This window comes from Saimiri boliviensis, chromosome 11, assembly GCF_048565385.1.
Source record: "Saimiri boliviensis isolate mSaiBol1 chromosome 11, mSaiBol1.pri, whole genome shotgun sequence".
Classification (NCBI taxonomy): domain Eukaryota; kingdom Metazoa; phylum Chordata; class Mammalia; order Primates; family Cebidae; genus Saimiri; species Saimiri boliviensis.
Window position 1 is genome coordinate 91,705,255 of NC_133459.1, and position 25,958 is coordinate 91,731,212.

At 36.0% G+C, this 25,958-nt stretch overlaps 1 protein-coding gene across 1 annotated transcript; it reads left to right on the forward strand.

Annotated features, from left to right (window-relative positions):
- On the forward strand, nt 1-25,098 carry SEC22B (SEC22 homolog B, vesicle trafficking protein). The gene is made up of 5 exons (XM_003944787.4): nt 1-221; nt 7,290-7,399; nt 12,789-12,949; nt 15,588-15,734; nt 18,994-25,098. Exons 1-5 carry the CDS (start codon nt 147-149, stop codon nt 19,146-19,148), a joined length of 648 nt encoding a protein of 215 aa, XP_003944836.1. The 5' UTR covers nt 1-146; the 3' UTR covers nt 19,149-25,098.
- Nucleotides 25,099-25,958: the final 860 nt, after the last annotated feature.

A 25,958-nucleotide genomic window follows, 5' to 3' on the forward strand; every position in this document is an offset into this window, starting at 1 on the left:
GTTTCCGGCCACCTCAGCGGGAAGCGTAGACGCCAGCAGCCGCCTCTGGGTAACTGAGACAGGGTCCAACTGTTGTCGCGGCGGAGGAAGTGAGGGTGAAGCCAACGGTCTTCCGGGCCAGGGTCGGGTCCCTGTGGTTTGTGAAGATGGTGTTGCTAACAATGATCGCCCGAGTGGCGGACGGGCTCCCGCTGGCAGCGTCGATGCAGGAGGACGAACAGGTGAGCGACTACCCCCGCGACCCCGCGTCTCAGCATCGAATTCCTTTCTAGGACCGGGGGATCCTTGCGACCTCCCGGGCACTCCCGACCTCTCCGAAGTGCTCTTTTATCGTTTGGTGTGCGAGAGACGACCTGAGAGAGGAGGTCTTTCCTGAAGAATGAGTTAGGTGTTTCTGTTCCCTGTTTCTCTTTAGAAAAACGCTCTGGAGAAGTGATAACTTCGGTCGATTGTGATGACTCAGTGTTCTTTGACTCTTTAGGGACTTTGTTAAAATTCAGGACTTCTGATTTTCTGCTGCCAGCAGGACCGCTGACGGATAAATCCTGGGAAAACGCAGCCAGGCTCCTCGACTCTATAATGTAGCACCTGATCCTTGACCTAGCTTGCTGACATCTTTTGAAAGTGGGTGAGGTCATATTGCCACATAGAAAGCACATGTTAAAGTTCAGCACGGCACATTCTTTCAGGATTATCCCCAGTTCCCACCTTCTCCAATACGCCGTACCACATTTCTGCAGTGCATTGTAACTTATTTTTTTCTTTGTCTTTCAATAACTGGAGTTTTCTACTGGGCTGACGACGGTTCTTAATCTCTGTGTTATCCATATCTTTTACAATAGCTGCTTTATGCTAGTAGGTGCTCAAAAATATGTCGAATTGATTAGAAACGGCAACAACTCCAGATATCTTCAAAGGAAGCTGTTTTGTGTTTTAGAATCACAGTGGAAATCTCTGAAGTAAGGCCAGTTTCGAGAGCGAGCTCGGGAGGTTCTGAAGACAAAGCTGAGAATGGAATTGATATAATTTATTTAAAGTGATCAATTTTATTTTACTTTTTCATACAGTCTATGTGGTGTTTTAAAACCTTGAGCCTTAAGAAAACGATGAGATCTATTAAAAAAAATGTTTTGTGCAATTATTTTATTAGAATTTTCATTCATATATTAATGCCAAAAATTTTTATTGAGCACATCAAATGTGCTAGGCATAGTGTTAATGCAGGGGTCTAGAGTACACAGCCTCTACCTTTGTGGAGCTTACAGTCTAGTGGAAAAATCAGATAACTATTAAAATGTAGTATAGCTACTATGGTGAAGGAAGAGAGTTTTATGATTGAACATGGGAAATGTATCTAAGTTGATTTTAGGAAGTCAGGAAAGTCTTCCCAGAAGGCATGATATTAAGCTAACAATAGGATCCATTGGTAAGGAACTATTCTATTTAGTTATATGCCTTTTTAGGTTTGATTTGGAAATATATTTAACTTTTAGGAGAGTATTGATACAGATAATAAAGTTGCAGGTCATGCTAGGTGAAATATATTCCATTCATTTCATAAAAACAAAGTCTAATCTTTGAAATAACGGTGAACAATTTAACATGCCCTGATTTGCTACTGTGAAATGTTTTTCAGGAATATTCTAGGACCATCCTGCAGAAGGAGTGTAATTGTTGAAATGAACCCAGGAATATGATTTGAACAAAGTAGTTAGTATAGGGAAATATCCTTGAAGGATGTGTAGTTTGACTAAAAGATAGATGGGGGTAGGGGAGATGGATTCTGCTCAGTTTTTAAACTATTGCATTGAATTCCCGTGTGGACAAAGAATACAAAGTGAACTTGAAAGTCTACTTAATATTAGTGGCCCCTACTCTCTGCCTTGATACTTTATTGAAAAATTAATTGATTTATTGTTTTTTAATTCTGAGTTTGGTATTGATTTTGTATTGGTTTATCAAGATGGGTTGCTTCATTTAATTGACAAGGAAAGAAATTTTATACGCAAATATTTTTGTAATTGTAGTGCCATAGTATTTTCCTTTAGGAATTTTGACTTTGAATAATAAAGTTTGCCTGAAATTTTAATGTCTGTAAAAATCTGAATCTTAGACTTACTTTTACTATATTAATGGTATACAGAACATTTATAAAAGTGCCTACTACATACCAAACACTGTGCTAAGCCTATTAAGCGCATTTTTTCTTTTAATCCTCATGCTACCTTATTGGAATAGGTACTATTAAAATCTCCAATTATAGATAAGGAAACTCTGAGGCTTATAGAGGATAGATCACTTGCCTAAAGTCACACTGCTAATAAGTAGCATGATGAAGTTTTTCATCAGAGTTTTTCACCTTGGCACTGTTGACATTTGGGATAATAATTCTTTGCTTTTGGGGACTGTCCTGTACATTGCATAGGAGGTCCAGCAATATCCCTGGCCTCTACCCTCTAGAAGCTGGTAGCACCACCACCCTTCCCCACTTTGTTGTGACAACAAAAATATTTTTAGGCATTGCTAACTGTCCCATGGTGGTGGGGAGGGGTGGCAAAATCACCCCAATTGAGACCCAGTGTTTTTTAATAAGTATTTGTTTGAGTCAACTGAAGCTTCAGTGCCTAACCACTGTACTTCACTGCCTCGTTCTAAGACTTTTTAATGATGTCTTACCTCAGGAGTCCAGAAATAACTTTTTAATAAACAGCTATTTTTCGACCAAACAGTTTTATATTTAGGCACCTTAATTGTCCAGGCCAAATAATTCAATGTATTTTCGTTTTTGTTTGTTTTTGTTTTCTTATCAGTGTACTTTCAATATTTATACTAATAATAGATGTATTTTATGTATTTACTAGGTGCCTATACAAGCTGCTGTATTACCAAAGATGGACAGTTCTTCAGATAATACAATAGAGAATAAAATTCACAAAATAATGTAGACAGAGTATTTCATACAGGGTGTTTCCTTTGTGTTTAACTGGAAATTTAGATTTAGGGCAGATGGAGAGATGAGCTTTTCTTCTCAAATGTAGATTCCCTAACTGATACCCTGTTTATCTTTTTTTTCTTCCTTTTATGGTGTGTTTCTCCTTTCAGGATGTTTGCAATTTCTTTAGCTACCTTTCTGTTCTGCCTCAAAATTGTTGTATTTTCTTTTATTTTCCCCTGGCACTGTGAAGGGCAGTTCAGACTTGAAGCAAGTGTTAGATCTCACCAGATAGGCAGCAGGAAGCTCCAAGAAAGCAGATAACATGTTATACAGTTAAATTGTCTAATTCTCCCAATCACTGAGGGTAGATTAATCACCGTACTGTAATTGCTTTTAGGGGAAAGTGGTTGGTTCTTGGTGCTGCTGGTCTTTGGCCAGCTGAGTTCATTGAGGTATTTAAAAATGATAAGAGCTATGAAGACCAAAGTTGTTATTTAAAACAACTAGTTCAGCAGTCCTAGGTGACAGCAATGAAAAGTGTGGTAGTTGTATGAAAAGTGTTGTAGTTGTGTGTCAAATTACTACCTTCTACCTTTTGTAATATATAGATCCAAATGCTAAATTTGCTATTGGATAACCTCAGATTTGTTTCACGGTTTTTCCAGGTATTCTGATCCACTGCATTATTGGGTTACTAACAGAGAGCTCACAATTACACCATATACAAATTTTGTTAATCTGTTTTAGATAGAGTAGAAAACAGAATGAGGACATCTAAGTATTTTAGGGTGGACTGGCTAACTGTGGGCCTTTGTGACTTTGATCTTGAAAGCAAACTAAAGGTCAATCTATAAAACAGCGGTTATGCTGTTTTGTGAGATCTAGATCAGAGCTGCCACATGGTTTCTTGAGCATTTCCAATGAATTAGAATTACATAATAAGACTTGACCTAAAAGGTGGATCTACTATTGAAACAATTTGAGTTACAGAGTTAGTGTAGCATAACGCTTAGGAGTAGGGGCTCCAGGGCCAGATTGCCTGTGTTCAGATCCTCGTCCTTCCCTTTTTAGCTTAGAGTCACTGGGCAAGTTTGACTTCTCAAGTAAAAAATTGGCATAATAATTCTAATCACCTCATGAAGATTAAACGAGTTAAATAATATAAAGTATTCAGAACAGTGCCTGGCAGAAAGTGAACACTTAATAATTTCATTTGACTATTTCTGGAGAATCTTTTCTAATTCTATCTTGCCTTTCTTTTTTTTTTTTTTTTTCCAGACAGAGTCTCACTCTGTTGCCCAGGCTGGAGTGCAGTGCGATCTCGGCTCACTGCAACCTCCACCCCTCAGGTTCAAGAGATTCTCCTGCCTCAGCCTCTTCTGTAGCTGGGATTACAGGCACTTGCCACCTTGCCTGGCTAATTTTTGTGTTTTTAGTAGAGACAGAGTTTCACCATCTTGGCCAGGCTGATCTTGAACTCCTGACCTCATGATCCACCTGCCTCAGCCTCCCAAAGTGCTGGTATTACAGGCATGAGCCACTGTGCCCGGCCTCATCTTGCCTTTCTTAAAGGTTCAGATTAGAATTGCACATAATCAACACACTGGATGTAAATATGTAATGAACAGTAATGAGTGAATGATTTTTCACATTACAGAATTAATTTGTGCATATTATAGAAAGATCAATAAATACATAAAAACAAAATGACCAAAATGTTAACAGTATTTATTAGCTATAATCTGTACTCAAATTATATCCATTCTGGTGGATGACCTTAAACATATGCGTGTGTGTATAAAATTAAATAATAGGTAATATCATAAGACTGTTTCACCTAATTTTTTCCGCTTAACAGTGTTTAATGAATATTTTCTCATATCATTAAATACTATACAGCATTGTTTTAATGACTGCATAATATTCCGTTATATGACTATGCCAGACAGATTATTATTTAACCCAAAAGATTGTGCTAGCCTTGTGTTCTCAAGGATGGTAATGCTAACTGAATCAGCATAGAAAGATGTTTGTTGGCATACCATAATCCCTATGAATACATCCCCAGGGTTGTATATTGGCAATTTTTACATTGCTGTTTGCAAATTCCTGAAATTGTAGCATGCTTTTGGCTAGTTTCTTATAGTTGATACAGTTGTTAGCCTTTCTCTCAGGCTGCAATAATGTTTACAGTGCTTCTTTTAAAGTCAAAGGATTTGTACCAGTCTATCCAACAATTTTTTCCATGTTTCTTCAACTAGTCTTTTTACGATTCTCATCTGCCTTTAGTTTTGTTTCTGAGATTCCCCAAGTGATTCTATTGTGAAGTCAAGGTTGAATATCACAGGTCTATGTTGATATTCTTTCTTGGCACTTAGTAGCATTCCCAACATTATTTGCACCCCTTTTATCTACTCTTGTGGGTTCAGATTTCTTTAGAATGGCCCTGGGGAAACAAAAAGATTGGTAAAGTACCATTCAAATTTAGGAAAATAGAATATTGTACACTAGTTCTCATTGTGAAAACACATGACAGTATTCACTCTTACTGGCTGACCATATATTAGTAGTCTGTTTAATATGATAATTTTGATATAGAATTATTATGAAATACTGTTTAATATATAAAACTGTACATACAGACAGACATGCAAATGTTAATACAGAACTATTTCTCAAATATATAACAAATATATGTCAATAAAACAAATCATTACTGTAACAGTGGAACTAAACAAGATAAATCTACAGACTACTACCTGACTGGACTCTGCCTATCTCCCCTGGTTCACCTCATGCTTACTCACCTTTTACTCATATTGAAATTTCCAGTTCACCATTTTTATGTATAGTTTAGAATCTTAGTATCCTATAATTGTACGTTTGCGAATCTGGCACTTTATCATTTTATTATTGCTTCCTTGTTATTACTATAAGCTTAGCAGTACAGTATCTACAATTTTAAGATATCACTGTGTACTTTATCAAAGTTAGATGTCACACCCTGGGAGACACTAGTGTAACTACTTTTCTACTTAAATATTTACTTATTAAACATCTGCCAAAGGGAGACTTTTTTTCAATGTAAAATAAATAATTCCAAAATAGAATGATTTCTTTGCATCACTTGGCAATGTCTTAGTCTGTTTGGGTTGCTATAATGAAATACCATAAACTAGGTGGCTTATAAACAACAGAAATTGATTTTTTCTAGTTCTGCAAGGTGAAGATTAAATACCAGCAGATTTGGTGACTATTGAGGGCCTATTCCTGGTTCATAGATGTCACCTTCTGGCTGTTTTCTCACATGGTGGATGGAGCAGGCTAACCCTCTGGGGTCTCTTTTATACAAGTACTAATTGCATTCATGAGGGCTGTACCCTCATGACTTAGATCCCAGTTGTTAATATCATCACTTTAAGGGGTTAGGATTTCAACATGAATTCTGTGGGAGACATCAGCAAACATTCAGACTATAGCTGGGTAGCTGTCAGAAAGCCCTCATACCCCACATGTGGATGGATAAACAATGTCTATTTGCTTCCAATTCTCTGGGCACTTCCTTTCCCTGTTGGATCTAGTAGATGTGTGATTTTCTTCTTTTGAAATGACTGCTATTTTTCCCAGTAAATTTCTCCCTTCTTTAAAAAAAAAAAATGTAAAAGCAGTTAGAAATTGTTCAGGAGAATATTACTTATAACATCTGAATGCTATTATTTTCATTTTTGTTTGCATATATCCCTCTGTATTCAAACTTTTGCTGTCCAAATTTGGGAACCAAATCAATTTATTCAGTAAGGGTATTTGACATTCTAATCTTTGTCTCTGCTCTTGGTCATTTTTACCTAATTGCAGTCAAACTGTTCATAGTAATTTGCAGTCATGAGTTCACACACTTAGTTTTGTTTAAATGCTCAAAATTGTAACATTTGTGGAAGGTTCTACTGGATATTTGAACATAAAAATGGAATTCATCAATCTTGTTTCTGGGATTTTCCCCTGAGTATAGCACATGCTGTATAGTTCTATGTCAATAATTGCAAATGAAATCGGTTAGAAGGAGAGTACTGTCCTAATAGTGGAAAGAACACTGGATTGGAAGTTAAGCGTGTGTTAAGTGTATTTGAGGTATATGCTTTTGCATCTTAGCAAATAACTAATGTGATCATCTGGAAGAAGTCAGGGTTAGGTCTTTCTCTGTACTCTGAAAGTAGGTTATCTTTCTTTTGTTAAAATGAATCTTACTTACCTGTAAATGATGGACCTTATTCAGCGTGTCTTCATAATATGATGTTTCTCACTAATTGATACAGTTTTTTGTGAAAAGTTCTTAAATGAAGATATCTTTTTTCAGTCTGGCCGGGACCTTCAACAGTATCAGAGTCAGGCTAAGCAACTCTTTCGAAAGTTGAATGAACAGTCCCCTACCAGATGTACCTTGGAAGCAGGAGCCATGACTTTTCAGTGAGTATAATCTTGATTTCTTTACGATCATTTAAGTGTAAAATACAGTAACAGAATGCTTGATAAAAATAATTTTTTTTAAAGTAAAGATTATTTTAAAATGTAGTCTCTTGAGAGAAGCAACTTCTCTGGCTCTAATTCTGCAAAACAGAGATCTTAACATGCTTATAGTAATGTACGCTGTTAATATGTGTCTAATGAATGCTGTGCCCATCATGCAATAATAGATACCTTCTTGCTTTAGGACTGTCTTGGAGCCAGATATGTGTAGGTTAGTACCCTTGCTCACACATTTCCTAACCGTGTAACTTGGAGCAACTCACATAACTTCTCTAAGCCTTAGTTTTTCACTACTCTATAAAGTAGTGAAAATAATTATAAGAGGTTTCAGAGGATTTTGAGGGAATCTATGTATATTATTTGCATCTTGTCTGATAGATGGGAAGAGTCAATAAATATTAATTATTATTTTTAAAAAAGAAAATTATAAAAGATTAGAGTATCTCAATCAGTGGTTATAGACATATATATATACAGATGATAGAGGAATCAAAGGCACATTATTGGATTTTAAATTATCTACAAATAATTGGTAATTAATACTTGCCAAGTTTGAAGCTGATAAAATAGGAAGGATTAAAAAGAGCATCAGAGGAAAATAAAAACGGATTAGCTAAATAATCTTTGCTATTTTAGGGACTTAGATAGTAAGGTAATTTAGGCCAGGGAGGAAGCTGCTATATTTACTTTAAAAAACAAACAAACAAACAAAAATTCTCTGCCTGTAAAAGACAAGTAAACAAGTACATCAAAACAAAAATAGAACACTAGGCTATTGGCTAAGAAAATGATGGACATTCTGTTTCAGAGTATTAATTTGTATAATATCTGAAATATTTTCTGTAACTTTAATTTTCACCAAAAAATACAGTCACATAATATATAGTATCTTTATTTTCACCGTGGTTTAGTTAACAAAGACCTAGGAAAGTTCTCATGGAATTGAGAAGAGATTTTCTTTTGCCTGATTCCTTTAGGACATTCATCATCTCATATAATCCTTCATTTCCATCCAAGAGCTATTAAGGGTTTATTCTTTGCCAGACCTTGTATTGAGTCCTGCATTTAATGTCCACATCTTTTAACTCTGTTCTCTTAGTGCAGAGAGACACATATACTCAAACAAGTATACTATAATTAGATTTAAATAAAATGTTTTGGTAACAGAGAGAAGGAAGGAATGAATTCCCATTTGTCAGGGGTAAGTTTGAAGAAGGGATAGAGGAGGGGAGTATATATAAAAAGTTTCACAGAAAAAATTACAGTAGAATTGAACGTATGAAAATGAACAAGATTTCTCCAGGTACATAAAAGAGCATTAACAGTTAGAAAAAACAATATAAGCAGAAGTCCACAAATACGTAAAGAACCTAGCATGTTGGAAAACAGTCTGCCATTTGCTTTCCTAAAATATATGATAGAATGTTGCTTACACTTGTTTTGAAGGGCTATAAATATAATACCATGGAGTATGATTTTATTTTGTGGATATTAGGGAACCCTTACAGTATGTAAGCAAAGTAATATGGTCATCTGTACTGTCTGGGAATAAAACTGACAGTATAGAAGATGGTGTAGACTAAAAGCAAAGAGACCAGTTAATTCAAGTGCCCAAGCAAGGAATAGGACAACTGTACTATTAATATCATTTGAGGGGTCTGAGAGATCATATAATAGTCTTTATCCTTTATGGAGCCCTAGGATGCCTCAGGAGCCACATAGAAAGGGCAAGGATGGAAGTATATGTAATACTGTGGGCCCCTAAACTCCTCCTTATGTTTTAAAATTTTTCCCTTTATTTTCAGTTGACATGTAATAATTATACGTATTTATGGAGTATGGAGTGATATTTCAATACATACATACAATGTGTAATGATCAAATCAGAGTCATTGGCATATTCATCACCTCAGACATACATTTATCATTTATTTGTGTTGAGAACTTTCAAAATCCCCTCTTGTAGCTTTTTGAAAATACGCAGCAAGTTCTAGCTAACCATATTCACCCCACAATTCTGCAGAACACCAGAACTCATTCTTCCTATCCTGTTGTAATTTTGTATCCATTAACCAGCCTCTGCTCATCCTCTACTCCTCTCTACTTTTTCACACTTCTACTATCCACAATTCTACTCTCTTACTTCCATGAGCTCAAAAAAATTTTTTGGCTCTCACATATGAATGAGAACATGCTGTATTTATCTTTCTGTGTATGACCGTTTTCACTTAATGTAATGTCCTCCAGATTTATCCATGTTGCTGCTAATGACAGAAATTCATTCTTTTTTATGGCTGAATAGTATTCCATGGGTGTGCGTGTGTGTCTGTATGGTGTGTATGTGTGTATAAAAAACACTTTTAAAATCCGTTATTCTGTTGATAGACATTTTTCTTGATTATCCTTAGATGTTATGAATGGTGCTGCAGTAAACATGGGGGTACAGGTATGTTTTTAACATAGTGAGTTTTTTTTCCTTTGGATAAATACCCAGTAGTGGGATTGCTAGATGGTATGGTAGTTCTGTTTTTAGCTTTTTGAGAAACGTCCATACTGTTTTCCATAATGCCTGTACTACTTTACATTCCCACATATGGTGTATAAAAGTTCTCTTTTCTCTTCATCCTCATCAGCACTTACTGTCGTTTGCTTTTTAATAGACATTTTAACCGGGATGAAATGATATGTCATTGTGGTTTTTATTTACATTTACCTGAAGATTAGTGATGTTGAACATTTTTTCAATTGGATTATTTCTGGTTTTGCTGTTGAATTGTTTTGAGTTCCTTATATATTCTGGATATTAGTTCCTTATCAGATGAATGAAACTAGATCCCTATCATACCATATACAAAAGTTAACTGAAAGTAGATAAGACCCTAAACTATAAAACTGCTAGAAGAAAGCATAGGGGAAACGCTTCAGGACATGAGTCTGGGCAAAAATTTTATGGCAAAGACTTCAAAGCATAGGCAACAGAAAAGAAAATAGATAAATGGGACTAAATTCAACTAAAAGCTTTTGTAGAGCAAAGGAAACAGTCAACACAGTGAAGAGACAAATGGTACAATAGGAGAAAATATTTGCAAACTCCTACTTAAACTAAAGAACCTCTGATTTGATCTGATAAGCACACTGGCCTTCTCAATGTAAGTTTTGTTTGTAATATATATATATATATGCGTGTGTGTGTCTATGCTATGGCTAAAAAGAAGTTGGAAACCACTTAGTAGCCTAACATTTTTCTAAGAATTTCTCAGACATGTAATCATATAGCTCCTTCCAGAGTGCCAGGGAGCTCATGATCACAAAAGAAAGTCAGTTCTACTGTTAAAAAGATTCCAGTTGATTACAGAGTTCTCCTGGACTGGAAATGAAGGAGTGTTATTAGTCTTATACCCAGTAAACATTATGTCATTAACCTTACATTTTTAAGTCATTAACCTTACATTTCTATCCACAGAAATTTCCAGTTCCACTGTTTTTCTTTGTGGCTAGAAAGAGTTTAAATATGTGTATGTTAGTTTACCATATAGAATCAAAGGGCGGATGGAGTCACAACTCGGAATTTTTCAAGAAAAAGTCTTAGGTATTAAGTAAAAAACAAATAACCGCATTTAAAAAATGGACAAAAGACGTGAGCAGACACTTCTCAAAACATACTAGAGGCCAGCAAACTAATGAAAAAATGCACATCGCTAATTATCGGAGAAATGCAAATCAAAACCACAATAAGATACCATCTCACAGAAGTCACAGGGCTGTCATTAAAAAGTAAAAAAAAAAACAACAGATGCTGATAAGTCTGTGGAGAAAAGGGAACTGCTTATACACTGTGAGAATGTAACCTCCGCTACTGTGGAAACCAGTTTAGAGATTTCTCAAAGAACTTAAAACAGAACTACCATTAGACCCAGTAAACCCGTTAATGGATTTATATCCAAAAGGAAACAAATCTTTCTACTAAAAATCATGCACTTGCTGTTCATTCTAGCACTATTCACAATAGCAAAGACATCAACCGAGGTACATATTAGTGCTGAATTGGATAAAGAAAATGTAGTACATGTACAGCGTGGAATACTGTGCAGTCGTATAAAGGAATGAAATCAAGTCCTTTGCAGCAACATGGATGGAGCTGGAGGTCATTACCTAAGTGAATTAACACAGGAACAGAAAACTAAGTACTGTGTATTCTCACTTATAAGTTTAGAAGCTAAACATTGGACACTCATGGACAAAAATACACTGAGGACTTACTAGAGGGGGAGGCAAAATGGGGGCACGGGTTGAAAAACTATTGGGTAATGTGCTTAGTATCTGGGTGACGGGATTGTTCATACCCTAAACCTCAGCATTATGCAATATACCCAGGTAACAAACCCTTATGTATACATCCTAAAGCTAAAATACAAGTTTAAAATGTTAGTTGAAGAGTTGTGTAATTGGCTGGGCTCGGTGGCTCACTCCTGTAATCCCAGCACTTTGGGAGACTGAGGTGGGTGGATCGCTTGAGGTCAAGAGTTTGAAATCAGCCTGGCCAACATGGTGAAACCCCATCTCTACTAAAAATACAAAAATTGGCTGAGCATGGTGGTGGGTGCCTGTAATCCTAGCTATTTGAGAAGCTGAGCTGCAAGAATTGCTTTAACCCGGGAGGTGGAGGTTGCTGTAAGCTGAGATCACACCACTGCACTCCAGCCTGGGTAATCTGGGTGATAGAAAGAGACTCTGTCTCAAAAAAAAAAAAAAAGAAAAAGAAAAAAAAATTATGTAGTGGATGAAAAATTATAATAAATATGTCTAAATACTCCTTTTGGAATATACTACTAATAATGGAAAGATGTTTGCTTTCTGATTCCAAGCATTTGTGGTTTTAAATTGACTTTCTGATTTAGCCAGCTTCAAAGTGCTTAGGCTAGATATTTTTAAAATTTTGCGTGGTAGGGGCCAGGCGCGGTGGCTCACGCCTCTAATCTCAGCACTTTGGGAGTCTGAGGTGGGGGGAACATGAGGTCAGGAGTTTGAGACCAGCCTGGCCAGCATAGTGAAACCCTCTCTACTAAAAATATAAAAATATTAGTCGGGCATGGTGGTGCATACCTGTAGTCCCAGCTACTAGGGAGGCTGAGGCAGGAGAATCGCTTGAACCTGGGAGGCAGAGGTTGCGGTGAGTCGAGATCACGCCACTGCACTTCAGGCTGGGCAACAGAGCGAGACTCTGTCTCAAAAAAAAGAAAAGTTTGCATGGTACAGAAATTCTGCTTTAACCTGTTGTCAGTAATATTACTTTGTAGCCAACTTTGTCTTGCCTTTTTTTTCTCACCAGCTACATTATTGAGCAGGGGGTATGTTATTTGGTTTTATGTGAAGCTGCCTTCCCTAAGAAGCTGGCTTTTGCCTACCTAGAAGATTTGCACTCAGAATTTGATGAACAGCATGGGAAGAAGGTGCCCACCGTGTCCCGACCCTATTCCTTTATTGAATTTGGTAAGTTTTTGCCCCTCACTTCTATCAAGGGGGCAGACACACTGATATAATATTGATACATTTTTTCTGATGTTTACTTTTTGAAATTTTAGCTTTTGCTTTCTTTTCCATTCCACTTCTTTTTGTCTTTTTAAATGATTAATGCTTCCTTCTGAAAAGTAATTTTCTCTAGTCTTTTGATCTTTCCCCCATAGAAATTGTTGTCTTTTGCCCATCTCTGTTATTTATTTTGACTCTTCATTGGAGTCATATGTGACAGGTACTGTGCGTAAAGGTCTATGGCACATTATGGCTGAGTTCTTTACCCCAGTCCATAGACTAACACTCACAATAAGGCCTAGTTTATGGAGATAAGAATTGGGAATTCAGAAAGAATGGTGTGTTGTTTCTTTTAGTAGAATAAGATCCTGTAATTAAAAAAAAAAAAAAACCCAAGAAATAGAAGATACATGGTATTCATGGTATTGGAGTATAATATTTACTATATTTAGGAATAGTGAGCATAGGTGTCTGTATTTGCACAAGAATTATGGAAAGACGAATCACTAATCAGACCTAGTAAAGTATCTGATGGCAAGGGATCAAAGGAAATGCCCTAAGTACAGGGAGTGAGAACAAGTAGGATCAGGCTATATCGCTGACATTTTTAGTTAAAAGAAAAATTAGTTTTACACTCTCTCAGAATTTCTGAAGTGTTTCAAGTTTGCTAGATAAATGGGTCATCTTGCTTTTAAGAAATAGAGAATATTTGGGAAAACACTCTAGTGTTTCATAACTGCACACTCTCCAAGTGCTGGTTTATATAATGTCCAGTTTTTCAAATTTTATTTTTGTAGACACTAGTAGTCCCATAAACCACCCCCCCAAAATAAGACAAATGTGTTAGGGTCATACAGGAAATAAATGGTACACGCAAATTAGCTTAAGGGAGTACATACAAAGATACGAATAGGCTGTAGGAGGATTACAAGGTACAGTAACCTCGGACCAGTAGCATACTGGTTATTACTATTCCTAGGCCTGAAGATATAAGGGGAAGGAGCAGTTTCTGAAACTAAAAAGGAGAAAATTTCTAGAAAAGGCCAACTTGAGAAGAGCAGTAACTTGGTAGAGGGATACTGCCAGAAGGATCCTTCCTTCTCTGAGAGGAGCCAGTGGAATAAATATCCTGATGTCACTGTCTGTCCTCTTTCTTCCCTACTGTTGGGGCTCTTTCAACTGCCTGAACCTAACAGACACAGGGCAAGGAGTCTTTTGAGGCACTCCATGCAAGTTGGCGTCCCAGTATAGAAAGAACGGTGCAGGAGAGCAGAAAGGAGACCTAAAGAGGCAAATAAAGGAGTCCAGCACACATAAATTAAGATTTTTGCCAAAAGTTGAATATATCTTTAATAATAAGTCATTCCTCTTATAGTTTTGAGAAATCTGATATGAGCAAAAGATGGACGAGACTTCAGATTTATTTATTTATTTATTTATTTATTTAGAGATAGAGTCTCTCTCTATCACCCAGGCAGGAGTGCAGTGGTGCGATCTCAGATCACTGCAACCTCCATCTCCCAGGTTCAAACGATTCTTGTACCTCAGCCTCCTGAATAGCTGGGACTAGAGATGCACGCCACCTTGCCCAGCTAGCTAATTTTTGTATTTTTAGTAGAGATGGGACTTTTGCCATGGTGGCCAGGCTGGTCTCGAATTCCTGGCCTCAAGTGATTCACTCATCTTGGTCTCCCAAAATGCCGGGATTACAGATGTGAGCCACAGTGCCTGGCCTAGACTTCAGTTTTATGTTGGTATTTTGGAAAACTCCCTGTTACATATTTGCTTTACCTGAGGTTTAAGAATGGAATGAAACTGGGAATGTATATTAGAGAATATACTTTAAGGCAGTGTTTAAGCTTTTTAATGATCATGAGCTCTTTTGCCGTGTTAGGCTCTAATGATGCTGGAGTGTTACCAGTATCCTTTTAAGAAATGTATAGAGTTAAGTAAACCTAAGGGTCCTCAGAATAAATACTGTTTGAAAATTTCTGTTTTTAGGAAATAGAGGGTCTTAATTTCCCTAAGTCTTCTGATAGCAGCCTTAGATAGCAAATCTTATACTTCAAAGGTATCCGAAGGACATTTCTTCTGAAGAGTCATGTAGTTATACCTTTACATTTTACAAATAAAGAAATCAAAGCCTAAATTTTGATATTCAACCAAGAGTTTGATTAACCATGGACAGTGGCAAATTCAGGAATAAACTCTGAACTTTTTTTTTTTTTTTTGAGATGTAGTCTTGCACTGTCACCTAGGCTAAAGTGCAGTGGTGTGATTTTGGCTCACTGCAACCTCTGCTTCCCAGGTTCAAGCAGTTCTCCAGCCTCATCCTTCCAAGTTGCTGGGATTACAAGTGTCTGTCTGCCACCATGCTTGGCTAATTTTTTGTATTTTTAGTAGATACGGAGTTTCACCATGTTAGCCAAGATGGTCTCGATCTCCTGAACTCGTGATCTGCCCACCTCGGCCTCCTAGAGTGCTAGGATTACAGGTGTTAGCCAGCATGCCCAGGCAACTCAGAACTTTTAATTTTCTACTTCAGTACTTTGAAGGTCATTAAAGAAATGGTTCGTGGTCACTTTTCTTCATCATTCAGATACCTTCATTCAGAAAACCAAGAAGCTCTACATTGACAGTCGTGCTCGAAGAAACCTAGGCTCCATCAACACTGAATTGCAAGATGTGCAGAGGATCATGGTGGCCAATATTGAGGAAGTGCTACAACGAGGAGAAGCACTCTCAGGTATCTAAAAGCAATGAGTCTTATGAAGAAGTGGTTCTCATTCCATAGACAAGGATAGCTTATTTTGCAGTGCCTTTTATGCTATTAGATTCTACCTAGAACTGTTAAGAATTTATCTCCCAGAAGTACATTACAATGCTTCCAATAGGGTATGTTTTTTTCCTAGCATGATTAGTTTTTGTTGAGTTGGAACAGTGTAAAGGACTCATCCATCTTCGAAGCAATGATTATTTCTAAGATACTGACAAAATTAAACAAATTATATACAGAAACACTTGTAAAAGTTAAGGGAAATGAAAAGAATGAGAAAATTGTCAAAGATTTATTGCAGTGGTTTCTTGAGTAGCCTCTTTGGGAGACTACTGCTACCAGATTAATCTTTATAAAACACCATTTTCATCAGGCATTCCTCTCTGGAAAACTTTTAAATCTGGGACTGCAGGATAAGATCCAGTCTGACTTACTTTTCAGTCAGTCAGTGCTTGTTATTTGGAAGACATTGTGCTCTATACATGGAAAATAAGGCGAATGCAAATGTCTGTCATTCTCTAGTTCACAAACATTCTGCTGCAGCCAAACCAGCTTCTTCACTGTCCTTAGTGGTCTATTCTGCCTCGTGCTGGAACTGTTCTGTAAGACCTCCATAAGAACTGCCTTTTTAAAGAAGCCTTCTCTGATCCTTATAGCCTGTATCACATTAACCTCTTCTGTACTTTAAACTCCTAAAGCACTTAGTAACATAATGTTTTTAGCACATATTATGTGTGTGTATGTTTATCTAATTTACCTTAAATATGCATATTTATTAAATACCTAACTTACATATATATCATAAAGATATATTAACTATATATTTAATATATTTCCATGTAAGATAAATATATATTTTATATGTTTAAATATTTATATTAAAGTAGTAAACATTTGTGTAATTAAATAATTTTATATAATTTCATATATTTATGTTTTTGAGACAGGGTCTTGCTCTATTGCCCAGGCTGGAGTACAGTGGCAGAATCTTGGCTCACTGCAACTTCCATCTCCTGGGATCAAGTGATCCTCCCACCTTAGTCTCCTGAGTAGCTGGGTCTACAGGCATGTGGTACCATGCCTGGCTAATTTTTGTATTTTCTTAGTAGAGATGGGGTTTTGCCATGTTGTCCAGAGTGGTCTCAAACTTCTGGGCTTAAGCAATCCACCCACTTCAGCTTCCCAAAGTGCTACGATTACAGGCATGGGCCACCACACCTAGCCCTTTATATAATTTAAAAAGTGTAGGTAATTAGGTAAAATTAGATTAAAAGTATATATATATTTACCTGAAATTTAAGTATTATCTAAGTGTTTAATGTGAACATGTAAGCTCTTTAAAGATAGTGTTTATGTGTTTTATATCTGTTTCACATACTTCTTACATATCCCCACAGTAATGGTCACAAATAGGTTCCTTAGTAAGTATTTTTTAATTCAGCCATGCTATATATTCATTAGTAAATGGGTTTTCTTTTATTACAAACTACAAACTTGAACCTTTTTGTGAGCAGTGAGCAGTTATCCATTTACCTTCATACTCTTTAAATATCAAATTTTGAGTGAGTGAGTGTGTAAGTTTTTGTTATACAGACTTACAATTCCTAAATGAGATAAAGTAGACTAGCACAGGAATTTTTTGTGTATCACCTATGCAAGACTCTAAATTCCATAAAGGCAGGGATCATGTACATTTTGATCATTGTTGTATCCTTTGCACTTCACGTGGTGCCTGTAACATAAATATTTGTTAAATAACTTCTCCAAGCAATAGCTTTGTCTTTATGTTATCCTGTGTTTCAAAATATTCGTATACAAATTCTCTTAACTATGACTTGTTTCATATGGTCTAATAATTGTTTCTCTGCTGAGTTTTTCTCAACAAATTTAGATTCATTTAGCAAATGTTTATTGTGCACTAACTGTATACCAGGCCCTGTTCTGGGCACTCAGGATATAGCAGCAAAAACAATAATTTAAAATCCCTGCCCAGTGGAGTGTGTATTCTTGTAGACTCTGTAAAAAGATGTCCTGCACATTGTCATGGTTATTTCTCCCTAACTTTTCTTTTGTGACTAGATGTTTTTCTTACTCATGTGATCAGTTGCTAGTTCAGACGTGGGTGTCATGCCTGTGTTATTAAGTAATGCCATGTTTCCCAATCAAAACCAGTCTCTATTAAGCAACACCAAATATTCCAAAAGCATTCTTTAAGGAAGAAACAATCAGATTGCAAAATAGCTTTTCTGAAATTTAAAGAAGTGAAGAGTTTGATCAGAATTTATGATGTCAAATGGAGAGTTCGTGTTTATTTTTAAAATATACCCTATATTTTAATCTGGTTTAGCTCTTGTCTATCTGGCTATTTCTCTAAGTGCTTAGTTACCTATTATAAGATAACAACATTGCAAATGTCCTTAGGGGTAAAAAATCTTGCCAACTTGCCAGAAAATGCTAAAACTTCATTGATTTATGGTTTTTTTGTGGTACTTTTTATTGTATTTTAGTTGTAACTAAATACAATAACTAAATATATTTCCTATGTCTATCAAAATATAAATGCTGATAATTTTAAATTCACAATAGTCTTTACTATGTGGAGAATCTTAGAAATTTTAGCAGTCATCATTGAAGTATAGCTTAAGACTGTGTTTGGTTAATTGAATTTTCTGATTATTTTGAGTTTGTTTTACATGGATTATCATTATCGTTTTTCAAAATGTAAGATGATTCAGACCATTAAAATATTATGAAGATAATAATTATTAGCATGTAATAATTATTGTACTTCATCATATGCAGGCATTGTTGCTCACTTTACAGGCAATTTCATGTACATACAACCTATGACATGGTTACTGTTATTATCCCCACTTTATAGATAAAGAAACTAGATTTTAAATAGGTTATATGACTTGGCCAACATCACATGACTGGGACAGGTGATATCTGAACAAAAGAGTCTGAGGCCAGAACCTGCACTTCCAACTACCTTACTAGATAGCCTCAAAAATTCGGACATAATCTGACCTGATAATTTTAAACTCTATTATAGATATGACAGTGTTTCAGGATCATCAGTTAATTAGTATATGCAATGTTACCTTTAAAATAAAAATGATAAATCAAGATTCATGGTTGTTACAGCGCTGCTCATTTTGGTTATTTTTAATGCCTTAATACTTTTCCAGGGACTAATTTAATGTTTTCCTCTTTTCTTCTTTGACAGCATTGGATTCAAAGGCTAACAATTTGTCCACTCTGTCCAAGAAATACCGCCAGGATGCAAAGTACTTGAACATGCGTTCCACTTATGCCAAACTTGCAGCAGTAGCTGTATTTTTCATCATGTTAATAGTGTATGTGCGATTCTGGTGGCTGTGAAATAATGAATACAGTCACTGGTAAGGGAGAACCTAGAACCCAGTAGGTGTATATTTTCAGGAAACTGAGCTCACAGAGATGTGTATTAGAATCCAAGCAGAACTTCTGCCTCTAAAGACCTTGCAAGAAAAGACGTGTCCTGAAAATGAAAGGTTACACCTCATTAAATGAAGCTTAACCCTATGTAGAATGTCTCTTTCGGGGGCAGAGGCTTTCTCTGGGTGCTAAGCCATATATGTTAGGGAACAGTAGATTGTTACTTTGTTTTTTCCCTCCCAGTACATTTTGGAAATGGCACTGACTGGGGCATTCTCATTCTCTAATGGAGCCATCAATGAGCTAACCTGTGCTAGCAACATTCTGAAATTCCTTCAAAGAAGGCAGTCCTTTTGGAAGGGTTTTTTGTTTGTTTGTTTTTTGTTTTTTGACTCTAATCAACATTCCTTTTGTTGGTGACATTTGTGATTTTGAGTAATATGAGTTTTTGATGGCCTTTTAAAGCAGACTCCAGTATATGAAGGTTAATTGCTGTGCTCTACAGACCTTGTCAATTGGCCCCTATAGCAAGTTAACCTTTGTTGTTTTCCTTTTATAAACTGCTTATTGCACAATTGCTTTAGGGTTAAATGAATTATATTAAGATGGCTTGAAATTATAGCGGTCCTTGATTAAGAAGCTAAAATGTTTCTCCATTTACTCCTTAAACAAAAGACTAAAATTAATTTGGGACATTGTTAGTTTTACTTTGAAGCATTTGATTTGTATTGGTATAAGAGCAAGTACAGCATATGCTTAAATGAGGCCCTTGGCTTCATGAGAAGAAAGGAAGACCCAGGTTATAGTTACAGCTTTCTCCTGCCCCTTCTTTCTCTACCACTATTTTCTGCACTGTTTATGTTCCTCCTTCCACAATTTGCTAACATTTAAAAATTTTTCTGCACCCAGTAGTTTCATGTCCTGTAGACATCCTCTTAGGACATTCTCAAATTTAAGAATAAAAGATATTAGTCTATATAGCTAATTAAAGTTTTTGCAGTACTCAAGCTACTAAATACGTTTACCTGAGAAAAAGTCTCTGAGAGCACCTCATTCCTGTTTTAGTTCATGTAAATTCTCTGAGAATGTTCTAGAGATAGATAACCCATTTATAGTGGTTTCTATTAACTAATTAAAGTACCCATGATTTTTTCCTTTTCTGCTCAGGGATGATGAGGATTTCCTTTTACCTTCTAAGGTAGAATTTTTTAATGAGGAGAATAGGCCTTTTAAATATTATCGTAAGGGTCTACAATATGACTTAAAACTCCTATACATACTGCAAATATTTCTTTAAATTGTATGGCAAAACGAGCCAACTTATTTCTTAATATCTTTGGCGAGAACTTAACCAGTAAGCAATTTTATAACCCTGAGGGATCATCAAAGATACTATCCTGATTCCCGGTAAGGAAAAAAATATTTTTCCTTATAACAAGGCAAGGAGAAATGCTATTTTATTCCTGATAATTTATAGAACTACAAAAAATTTTTTTCTTTCTTTTATGGACTTAAATCTGCCAATTGGGAATTTTGTGCATGAAATATGAAGTTACTTTTTATAGATAATAAGTGCTTTTAAGTCCCCAAAAAGCTCCTCCCTAAGTAATGATGATGTTGATAATCAAAGCCTTTGAAAGGCTGAAATCCTAAATAGTGGTACCATAGTATTTGGTGCTTCTAAAAGAGTGGAGAGGGGCAGCTCATTGTTGAGAGTTGCATGCTGCAACCTAATGGTCAGCAATGAAATAAATACTTCTAGAATGTTCACTTCAGTGTGAAGTTTTGTTATCTGGTTAACTTATATATGTATATCCTTTGTAGAAACATTTCTGTCTAATCTTGGTAGGCTAATCAAGAAAGACGGGATAGGGTAAATGTCAACAAAAGAACAAGAAAGTGGTTTAAGATCAGGGTAGCGGAAAGATGAGAGAATAAGACAATCATAATATGGCTCCTGATTTTCTTTATAAGCGGCAGTGGGAAGATCTGACTAGATGAAATGCATCAGTAACCAAACTGGCATTTAAAATGGAATGGAATAAATAGTGTCTGGGGTTATTGGAGGCACATTAAGAAAGGACACCTAGTCTGTTTTGGGAAGGAGTATGGTAAGAGAAGACTTTGTAGAGAAGGAGAATAGGGCATTCGAGGGAGAGTCAATGGCATGTGCAAAGGCATGAATAAAGAGAGCAAAGCATATTTTGGAAATGTAACGGCTTGGTTCAGCTTAGCCCATAGGGCAAGCATAGACAACAGAGGAGACTTGAGGAATGATAACTAGATTGGTACACTTTCATAAAAGGACTTGTCTGTCATGCTAAGGAGGTTAGATTATCTTAATGGCAGTGGCAAAGGATGGCATCAGATTTATAGTTCAAGTGATCATTTTGGCCTTGGCATAAAAGATATATTAGGGAGGGGTAAGCCTGGAAGTAGACAGATGAAAATAAGGAGCCATCAAAGGCAGAATGAAGCTTAGGCAGATTTCGTGTGATTTTCAAGAAAGATGTGATCAGAGGTACCAGATAATAACTATTACATAACACTTTCTTTCTTTGTTAGGAGCTTATTTCTCACACTGACCAAACATTTTGAAGTAAGTACTCTTCATACCACTGTATAAATACACTTTACAAAGGATTCTGCTTTGAGGCATGACAGAGTTCAGTAATTTGCCCAAAGTCACAGAGTTAGAAAGTAATAGAGCTAAGATTTAAACTTAGGTAGTTTGGCTCCAGAGTCTGTACTCTTAACCACCATACCACCACCAAGAGGTCAAATAAAATAAGTACCAAAAAATGTATTTTTGAATTTAACAACCAGGAACTTAATCATACAGCCAGAAATAAATTCCAGAGCACTGGGGACAGAAGCCAGGTTGCCATATGGGTTAAAGAGTGTATAAACCACTAGGAAGTGAAGACACAGAACTACTGTCTCAAGTGTTTTTCTGGTTATTATGACACTGAACTTCATGGCTTGTTTTAATTAAGATATTTTACAAATGTCAAAATTTAGAAATATTTGGACATTTTACACACTCCAGTTATTTAAATGTTTAACAATGGTTCTTAAGCATTTTGAGAAACCTTTAAAAATCTGATGAAAGGTACGTGCCATTACTCCAGAAAAATGCTCCTGTGTACATGCACACCAAGTACCACATACTGTTTCTGGCTGTTCAAGGACTATAAAGTCTGTTCATGACCTAGTGGTCCATGTTTCCTCAGTTAAAAGCTCCAGAGATACAGGATGTGGAACTCAAAGGTAAGTACCCAGAGCCTTGAAAACTCCAGTGATGGTGACTTGGAAGAATTCTACAATTTGAATTAACTTTGCGGAGGGATGTATTTTTCAAAAATTGTATGTACCCCCAAAAAAATCTTATCAAATAGTATTTTCCTGTAGTGTGTTCAAGGATCTGGTTCCACAGGAAAATACTGTTTTGGTCTCAGTTCCTCAAAATCACATTTAAGGAGCTTGAGATTTATGTTTTCCACTTAATAAGTCTTACAAAAGCTAGTTAAGAAGGAAAATAGATAATCATGTCTGCACACATAAGATTTAGTAAAACATGTATAATAAAACATCTCATATCTTAAATTTCCACCTTGTTGGTAGCTTTCATGACAAAGGCCTCGGGTATTGGTGGCTGTACAATTAAGGTTTTTGGTAGTGAAGTTAGCAGAACAAGTAGATTCCTACGTGGTGGGTTTTTTTCCTCCAGTTAGCTCAGCAGGAAAGTAAATAGCAGTCATTGTGTGTGTGACAAATTCTGAGATAGAATGAGCAAATTGAATGTCACGTCCTATTTATATAACTGTCAGGCAGGGTTCACCTAACAGTATAAAACTATCTCAAGCAATTTAGTCACTCAGTCCTCATAAAGTTGATTTCAAGTACTGTTAACAATTCATGTTTAGATTAGAAAAATCACTAGAAATTTGCCTTCCATATAGTAATCTATGCTTTTTTCTCTCATTTCCTTCATTTTTTGAGCACTAAGTATTAGGCATTTTACAGATATAATTACAATTCTTAGAAGCATTTTCTGTGCTTGCCCCAAGGTCACATAGCTAGCAGGTTAAAGCAGATTGAAATCCAGGCCTGTTAGATACCAAATTATTATTTAAGAATACTTTTCACTACTCTAAATAATGACACAGATATGTTTGTCTTAGGCACTTCACTTGTACTGTCAAGTTATTAGTATGTTTATTTTGAAAAGTGTTTTTGACAATTTCTTTTTATTATTTCAGTACATTTTAAATTCATTACCTCTTCTTCCTTTATTCTTTTTAAATGGTTTTTGCTTTTGTTATTTTGTTTTCCCCTTTTTATTCTTGGCTTGTAATACAGCTTTCCTTATTTGCTCCTTTCTCATTTGATCTCAGTATTAATCGAACCGTTTTCTACATCTGATTCCTAAAATTTCAGCCATTAAAAAAAAAAATCCCACTTTTTCTCTGTCCTGTTGCCCATTCTCTTCTCTTTGCCTCACGTCTTTTATCTTTTTTCCATTTTACTTTCATTTTTTGTTTCCCTAGATGTTTTTACATATAAGTTAATGTACTGCTGCAATTTTGCATCTATAAATTAGAGCTTCAGAATCAACTGAGTGTATTCTTTATTTTTAGGCCTAAATTTATATTACCTTTTACTGATTTTATAATATACTGTGCTCTTTCATTTTAGTCTGCACATTAGCCAAAGAAGATAGGTGTATTTTAAGAAATCTGTTTGTAAAAAATGTCAAGCATGACAAGAATTCTTCAAGAAACAAGCTCCTCTAATTTGTCTTCTATGTTTAGAGCTTCGACAGTTAATTTTATTACTGATAACTCCCCAATATGCCTTCATATTGTGTTTTGGGCCCAAGTTTTTTTGATTCTTATATATCTGTTTTTGACTATCCCATAAATACTTAATTGCATCTAAAATATATTGCCTCCACTCCATTGCTCTCAAAGATAAAACCAAATCTGTGCTTCTTACTATATTTCCAATATTTAGGCATTACGTGCCATTCCTTTATCTGAGCTACATGTCATGAATTGTATTAGACTCCTCTGTTTTCTTCTTTCACCTCTCACTAGACTGTTGACCAAAATCTTTTTTTACATAATTTTCCAAAGGTATTTCATTTATTAAATCATTTCCATCCTTTATGATTTGGGTTTAAGCACTCATTAACTTTAACAAGGATTCTTGCAGTACCCTCCTTACTGATTTTGTTACACGCCTCTCTTTTATGTCAGTACTACCATGATAATACCATGGATAATTTTTTTAATGCTAATCGTACTGCATTTTCTTTAGAATAAAAGATCAAATATTCCAGTTTGCCATTCGCAGTGTGGCCCCATTGTACCATCCTAGACTCATCTCCTGCCACTCCCCACCACTCTTGTTTCAGCCCACACTAAATAAGCTAGTTCGCAAACCAGTCAAACACTTTACCTTGTGCCTTGGCTCACTGTATGCCTTTTCTCCAGAATATCTTTTTGTATACTTCTCTCCCATCCTTTTCTCTTTAAACCTGCTGCTATGGCTTGGATGTTGTTTGGCCCCTCCAAAACTCGTTATAATTTGATTGCCAATGTAATAGTAGGAGATGGTACTTTTAAGAGGTAATTAGGTTGCTAAGATGAATTAACATCTTTTTCTTCGCACTGAGACTGGGTTTGTTCTCATGGGTTTGGTTAGTTCTCAAGAGAGTGAATTGTTATAAAACAATGCTGCCTCTTCTATTTTGCACTTTTGTTTGCACATACTCGGCCCTCTTCTGTTTCTCTACCATGTTTTGATGCAGCATGAGGCAGTCATGAGAAGCCACCCAATACAGCTGCCTGATCCTGAATTTTCCAGCCTACAGAACCATGTGCTAAATAAAATTCTTTTTAATAAGTTACCCGCTCTCAGGTATTCTGTTATAGCAACAGAAAACAGTTTAAGATACCTGCCAGGCTCCTAACCTTGAAGGGCTAGAAAACAAAGCCAGAGGTCAAATACCAGCCTCCGCAGAGTTAGAACACACAGCTCACGAGTGCTGAGCTCAGCCATTGCCCCTAAAATCTTGCAGAAATGACGCCAGTTGGCTGAACCCAATATATACAGCAATCAAACCCCCAAGGGCATAAAAGAAGACCAAAGAAGAAAAACCTATCCAAGAAACAGCAACTTCAAAGGTTGAAACAACATCAGACCAGGCAGATGAGAACCAGCACAAGAACTCTGGCAACCCAAAAAGCCAGTGTTTTCTTACCTTCAAACAACTGCAGTATTTCACTAAGAATGATTTTTTATTTCCCCAACAATGGTTCTTAACCAGGCTAAAATAACATAAATAGAGTTCTGAATATGGATAAGAATGAAGATCATTGAGATTCAGGAAAAAGTTGAAACCAGTCAAAGGATTCTAAGGAATACAATAAAACAGTACAGGAGATGAGAGATGAAATGGCCATCTTAAGAAACAACCAAATTGAACTGATAGGGCTGAAAAACTCAAAGAATTTCAGAATATAGTTGCAAGTATTAATAGAATCAATGAAGCTGAGGAAAAGATCTGAGAACTCAAAGACTGGTTCTCCCAAAGAATTCAGACAAAAATAAAAAAGATTAAAGACAAATGAACAAAACCTCTGAGAAATACGGGGTTATGTAAAGAGACCAAATATATGTCTCATTGGCATGCATGAAAGGAAGGAAAGCAACAACTAGGAAAACATTTCTGAATATCATCAATGAACATTTTTCCAACCCTTCTAG